Genomic DNA, 6381 nt, shown 5'->3' on the forward strand with positions numbered 1-6381 from the left:
CCTCCACAGAGGAAATTCAGGAGTTCCCAGAATCCTCAGGAGAAGGCCATGCCCACACAGAGGCCTCATTGACTATATTCTGATTGACAGACTAGACTCCACCCCTACACTCTTAAGCCTTAAATTGACACCAGATTATGTAACTACCACAAATAGTTCACATATTTGGATTGAAATTCCTAATGCTTTTGAAAGCGTTATTAATCAGAATTATACGTTGAAAGTGTTGGGTGGGTGTCGTACTTAGTAAGTTTCTTTCAAAGTCTCACCAGTTACTTTGAACTTGTCAACAAGGTTTTAATGATTTCACTGGCTTCCTTCAACCAAAGGACTGCCACCTGACTGATAAGCAGCATCATTTGCCAATTCTTCCAAGAAGTACTAGATAAGCTTTAAAAAGTTTTCTCATTAGTGGTTTCATTTTTCCAGGAGGTTCAAGCAACTCAATTTTTTTTCTTCTCATCCTTTTTTTTTTAGCCCTAGGCTTCTGAAATCTTGTTCCCAGAGCCCTTTCCTGCTCAGCAGCTCTCACTGAGCCTGGGCTTCAGGCTCCATGAGAAGCCCAATGCTCCACATCCCTGTGCAGGAAAAGGGTACATCAGGGCCTGCCTGGAATTCTCAGGAGTCACCAAGAGATTGGTCACTGTCAGCCAGCAGAGCAAAATGATGTCTGGTCCTATACCATTGTTAACGTTTGAGCCTGTAGCTTCAGCCATGGTGTCAATCCATTTTGGTAAGGGCCAGCCCCCAAAGAGGCTGACCCTCTGCTTTACCAACCATGATGCCCTTCGCCAGGGACTGGTACCCAAGACATGTCCAAAGGACATAAGATGAAGTCCCCATCTGTGTTGGATTTCTCTAGAGAAACAAAACCAGACTGCTAATAATTTTATATATACTTATAGAGATAGATAGATAAGAAATAAACAAGTTATAAAGCAGTACAAATGGCTCAGTGCTACTCACTCCCGTCAGACAGTTGTGAGACACTGGCAGTCCTTCAAGTCTTGAGGGCTGCCGGGTAGGCCTCTGTAGAGCAATTCAGGCTATCTGGGCACAGACAGCAAACAGCAAGGCAGATCACCAACAGTCAGCCAGATGACAGGGTCCAACAGTCCTCAGGTCAAGAGATGTACCTTCCAGTAGCGTGGCGAAGCAGGTCTAAAAGGAACTGCAAATTACAGCAACACAGTCCACAGATTAGATGTCCCATAAGTAGTGTAGCTTGCAAATTGAGGTACAGAACAAGCAAGGCAGCCGCACACTGGTTCGATGATCAGAGCAAGAGGCAAGAAAGGCGAGGCTTGGCAAGCCATTTATCTCTCCGCCCTTCAATTAATCCCACATGTGTCTATTGGCCTGGTTGGCACAATAAACTACCTCACCATTCTTGTTTCTAAGAAGCATTCTGGCTACACTTCCAACTCCATCTTCTTCACCCATAGCCTAATTCGTAAACCAATTAGTCTTCAGCTTTCATTATAGCCCAGCTTTATATGCATGAATATAAAACAATTGACTACACTATGGCTTGGGTTATGCACTCCTAAGTTCTCAAAGTGACAGCTTGGCTTTTAACACTTAAAAAGGCCTTTGTGCAGCAGATTTGGCCAATGCAATTTGTCATTTGATTTCTTGGCTGTGTTTGCATAGGCCTTGTTTGTGGATGCAATTAAAAATGAAATCCTTGGCAACTATCATATCATTAGTAAAGTTGTGAGGATGTTTGTTTTCTTGTGTGAAGGTGTAATCCTTACTGAATGAAGGCTTTAGTCTGATTTTCACCAATAAGGCTTCAAACCCTCTTCACTGTCGGCCAGCAAGGTTGTGCCATCTGTAGATCGAGGCTGTAAGTGAGTCTTCCTCCAAACCTGGTGTGGCTGTCTCCTTCAGATAGTTCAAGATTTCTGATTATTTGCTCAGCATAGAGATTGAATACGCATAGTGAAAGGATACAGTCCTGCTGCACAGGCTTCCTGAGTTTTAGCTCACAGAACTAGTTCTGTCCAGACAACTGCCTACTGGTCTACATGCAGGTTCTGAATGAAGACACTGAAATGTTCCGAAATGGACTTCTCTATGTTTTCCCTAGTTTGTCAAATGCCTTTGTAGAGTCAATAGAATACATGCAAATATATATTTGGCTATTCTCAGCTTTCAGCCAAGATCTGACAGCAGCAATGATATCTCACTCATTTCGTGTCCTCTTCTGAATCTGGCTTGAATTTCTGGCAGTTCCTGGTCCGTGTACTGCTGCAGTAATTTTTTAATGGTCTTGAGCAAAATTTTACTTGTCTGTGATATTGTTCAATAATTTCCACATCTTGAATGGGCATGAATATGGGTTTCTTCCAGTCAGTTGGCGAGGTAGCTGTCTTCAAATTTCTTGACATAGATGGGTATTTCCAGTGTAGCAACATCTCACTTGGGACTCTTGTCAATTCCTAAAGCCTTGGCGGTTCAAATCCACTTGCCGCTGGTAAAATTTCTAAGAGTAGGTATAGACTGGATGCGCATGACTTTGGTTTCTTCTGGTGTTTAAGCCCCTTCTGCCACGGAGGAGCAGAAGCCTGATGCCCCAGTTGGGCTGCTAACTACAAGGTCAGCAGTTCGAAACTATTAGTTGGTTTGAAAGACAAGGCTTACTGCTCTGGTAAAGTGTTAGAGTGTGAAACGCACAGGGGTGGTTCACCCTGCCGTACTGGTCGCTCTGAGTCGGCAGTGAAGCGGTTTTTGTTTGGAAACGGGGCGCAGGTTAACGCTGGTGTTTAGGGCTGAGAGCAAAGCCTCCATCCCCTCGGCTCTAGCTAGCTCAGGACTTGAACGTTCAATAAACCTGACAGAGGGACCCTTCTGAAAGTGGACAGCATCTCCCAACAAGGAACTTTGATTGGAAGGTGACTTAAGCCGCTTCCCATTTAGCCCTTCGGCCACACCAAGAACTGGTGCGTGCTGGGATATGTAGTTCCTCTGGGCCGTGGCTGCTTCCTCGAGGTTGAAATGCATTTCGGGATATGTAGTTGTGCGGGCTCCGGAGCCTACGCAGCGTGGCCCCGCCTCCGGGCGAGCACGCGGGAACGTGTGAAGTCATTTCCGGCGATCCGGGTGGCTTCCTGCGGCGTTTCCTCCCTCGCTCTCTTTTTCGCTGCTTGACTGCCGCCATCATGGGTCGCATGCATGCTCCCGGGTGAGCGCCGGGCGCCGGGGGGGATGGCGGCGCCGGGCGGCGGGAGCGGGGAAAGGCGAGAGTGTAGGCGCCGGGCCGAGGGGGTGACAGGCTGGGCTGCTACGGCCCGCGCCGCCCCCTCATCCTAAACCGCTTCTCTCCCCAGGAAGGGCCTGTCCCAGTCGGCTCTGCCCTACCGTCGCAGCGTCCCCACCGTAAGAGGCGGGCGGGGGCTGGGGGGACCCCTGGAGGGCAGCCCTGCGGGCCTGGGGGAAGCAGCGCCGGGGTGGGGCCCCTTGCGCGTCGGGACCTGCGGGCCGAAGCGGGACCCCCTCCCGGGTTCCCGGGCCTAAGGCCTCTTTCTGCTCCACGCGCAGTGGCTGAAGTTGACGTCCGACGACGTGAAGGAGCAGATCTATAAACTGGCCAAGAAGGGCCTGACTCCTTCCCAGATCGGTGAGTGGCGTTGGCCAACGGAGCCTCCAGGTGTGCCCGCATGTGGCGTCCGGAGGAGGACCGGCGGCGGGAGAGCCTCTTCGGTGCCCTGCTGGCCGGCGCCCGGCCCCGTCTGTACTGCAGAGGACAATTTTAGAAGTGTCTGGTACAAGGTTTTAAACTTGAGCATAGAGTGCTTCCAGAAGAGGCACACAGAGCAGGACTCTCCTTGGTAGCGCTTGGCTGGCTTGCGTTAATTGCAGCCGCCCACAGTGAGGGGGGTGGTCTCCTCAATTCACAGCTGTACCAGAAGGGCTTTCCTTGGAAATTGCTAGACCTTCCTTGGGTGTCTGGTTTGCATGCACTTCCATGCTGGTTTCTGTGACTTTGGAAAGTAAATCCCGTTGCACAGGTGGGAGACTTGGTGTTTACAGGTGTGGGGAGTTATAACACAGGATTCTTCCTCAGGTGTGATCCTAAGAGATTCACATGGCGTCGCACAAGTGCGATTTGTGACAGGCAATAAAATCCTGAGGATCCTGAAGTCCAAAGGACTTGCTCCCGATCTGCCTGAGGATCTCTACCACTTGATTAAGAAGGCTGTCGCCGTTCGGAAGCATTTGGAGAGGAACAGAAAGGTCAGTCCCAGGAAGGCTGGTGCTCAGTAGAACTGCTACTGTTCAGTTACTCAGAAGAGAATGCCGTGCCTTTTCGAAGGTGGCTTGGAGGACAAACTAATTAGCACTGGGCCGACTGAGATTTCCTTTAGCATTCACTCCACTACGTTTCTGGAATATATCTACTTGTTTGGAAAAGTGGGGGACTTGCCAAGTTGCTAATCTTTTCCCTGTGAACCATTTCCTGATCACGTATTGGGTAGCTCCGTTGGAGAAAGTGCATGGTAATAATACATTTTGTTCTGTTCTGCTTGGCTTCCTTGAATTCTGCCGCTTCTTAGGATAAGGACGCCAAATTCCGGCTGATTCTGATTGAGAGTCGAATTCACCGATTGGCTCGATACTACAAAACAAAGAGAGTCCTCCCTCCTAATTGGAAATAGTGAGTAGCAACCTTTTTCTAGATCAATGCAATTTTTATGGTTGTGACAAAACCTGTATGGGAGAAAGGTGAATGCTTAATTCTTGACTTAGAATGCTGTTGGGTACATTTTCTACCTAGGGCCATATTATACTACAGTGCTTTTGGCTTGACCAGACCATGATCAAAACAGCCGTATAGTAGACAAACAAATACATACAAGTTTGTGTTCTACTAAACTTTGACTTGTAAAAATAGGCAGAGGACCACTGTTAACAGACCCCTGTTGTAGTCTTTTCTGCAGAATATATAAATTTGTGGCTTCTAACTCTGCATCCCCAAAGTCTTAGTTTTTGTGTTGCTCACTATGATGATTGACTTCCAACATTCGCAGTTTCCACCAGAAAGGTCTTCCCCGTATGTTGGCTCTGTCTTCCTTGGACGTCTGAGTGAGCACCTTCAACTGCTTTGAGGCCCTTAGCAGGTGGATTTGTAGTTGCCATTTATTTGTTTGGAAATGTTAATCTCCCTTCTCTTCTTTCTTTACAGTGAATCATCTACAGCCTCTGCCTTGGTTGCATAAATTTGTATGTACTTGAGCAATAAAATCGCTGTTTAACTACAAGACTTTTCTATGTGTTTTCTATAAAATTTCACAGGGAGCAGTGAAATGGCCACTTCTGTTGTACAATAGCTCTCCTTCATTGTCTCCCTTATGGGTTCACGTGTGCTTGCTAGATAGACACAGTAAACATTGAGTAAAGCTAGAAAGTGATGGCTGTGTTTAAGGATTTGGTTCTCAGTAATTCTTAGTTTCTGTGGGATACATTTAAAAAGTCCCATAACGTGCGCTTCCAATGGAGATCTTTTTAAAGGAATGTACTTTGGTCCCTTGAAGTTGTCAAGGTTGCTTTTTTGGAAAGGTAAAATTCTCTGCAGGGCTATCACTGCCATCCAGTGACTTTGACTCGATGGGACAAGGTACTTAACTTTGGAAGTAGAAATCTCCTGATCATTTTATTGGGGTTCGTACAACCATCACAATCCACGCAGACATCCATTGTGTCAAGCACATTGGTTCATTTGTTAGCTTCGTATTTTCAATGAAGGTTTATGACGGCAATTCTTTTTAGACCCTTTGCTCTGGCAAATGTGTATGGTTTCGATTCTTGGGACTCCATGGCTTGGCACATAAGACATTTTGAGAACTCTGGCACGATGTCGTTAGCCACATGAATCTTAATGGGTAAAGCTGTCTGAAAAAAGTCAGCCGCAGTTGAGACACTGGGAAATGGAGGGACAGTAAGAGGCTTAGACTTGAGAAGGCTGGAAGCTGTGCTAGCAGCAGGGATGTTAAGAAGCACTTGGGAAGTTTCTGGTTCCTTTGTAGGTGAGGGCCCAGGTAAAGCAGGAAACAATCAGCTCTTAAGTCCAGTGGAGTCCTCCAGACAACCTCCATTCTAAGCAATAGGGTGCCACCACATGCATGAGAGTTACCCTCAAAAGCTCATTAGTATTTTGGGATTGTCAAGAGGTACAACGGGTAAGACTGATTTTGATCCCCAAGGAAATGGGGGGAAAGTAGACGTTAACAAACTAATTTCCTGTTTCATTGCCGCAGCTCTCCCTCTTAGAACATGTTATTACATCCACACAATGAACTCTTGAGGATTCCCCCAAAGAATCGTGGACAAGATCAGCCAACAGTGAAACCGAATTCACACAAATGCCTGCCTTTCACA

General features: G+C 47.1%; 1 protein-coding gene across 1 annotated transcript; it reads left to right on the forward strand.

Annotated features, from left to right (window-relative positions):
• Positions 1-3085: 3085 nt before the first annotated feature.
• Positions 3086-5264, forward strand: RPS13 (ribosomal protein S13). The gene is made up of 6 exons (XM_075546007.1): positions 3086-3187; positions 3333-3381; positions 3544-3622; positions 4070-4239; positions 4560-4660; positions 5189-5264. The coding sequence occupies exons 1-6, from the start codon at positions 3165-3167 to the stop codon at positions 5220-5222; spliced, it is 456 nt and encodes a 151-aa protein (XP_075402122.1). The 5' UTR covers positions 3086-3164; the 3' UTR covers positions 5223-5264.
• Positions 5265-6381: the final 1117 nt, after the last annotated feature.

This window comes from Tenrec ecaudatus, chromosome 4 (genome assembly GCF_050624435.1).
Source record: "Tenrec ecaudatus isolate mTenEca1 chromosome 4, mTenEca1.hap1, whole genome shotgun sequence".
In the NCBI taxonomy this organism is placed as follows: Eukaryota; Metazoa; Chordata; class Mammalia; order Afrosoricida; family Tenrecidae; genus Tenrec; species Tenrec ecaudatus.

Bases quoted from the DNA above. Each gene is read 5' to 3' on its own strand.
- RPS13 (XM_075546007.1), top strand. From the start codon at position 3,165: ATGGGTCGCATGCATGCTCCCGG. The intron at 3,623-4,069 runs GTGAGTGGCGTT...ATTCTTCCTCAG, and splicing joins CCTGACTCCTTCCCAGATCG to GTGTGATCCTAAGAGATTCA. The intron at 4,240-4,559 runs GTCAGTCCCAGG...GCCGCTTCTTAG, and splicing joins ATTTGGAGAGGAACAGAAAG to GATAAGGACGCCAAATTCCG.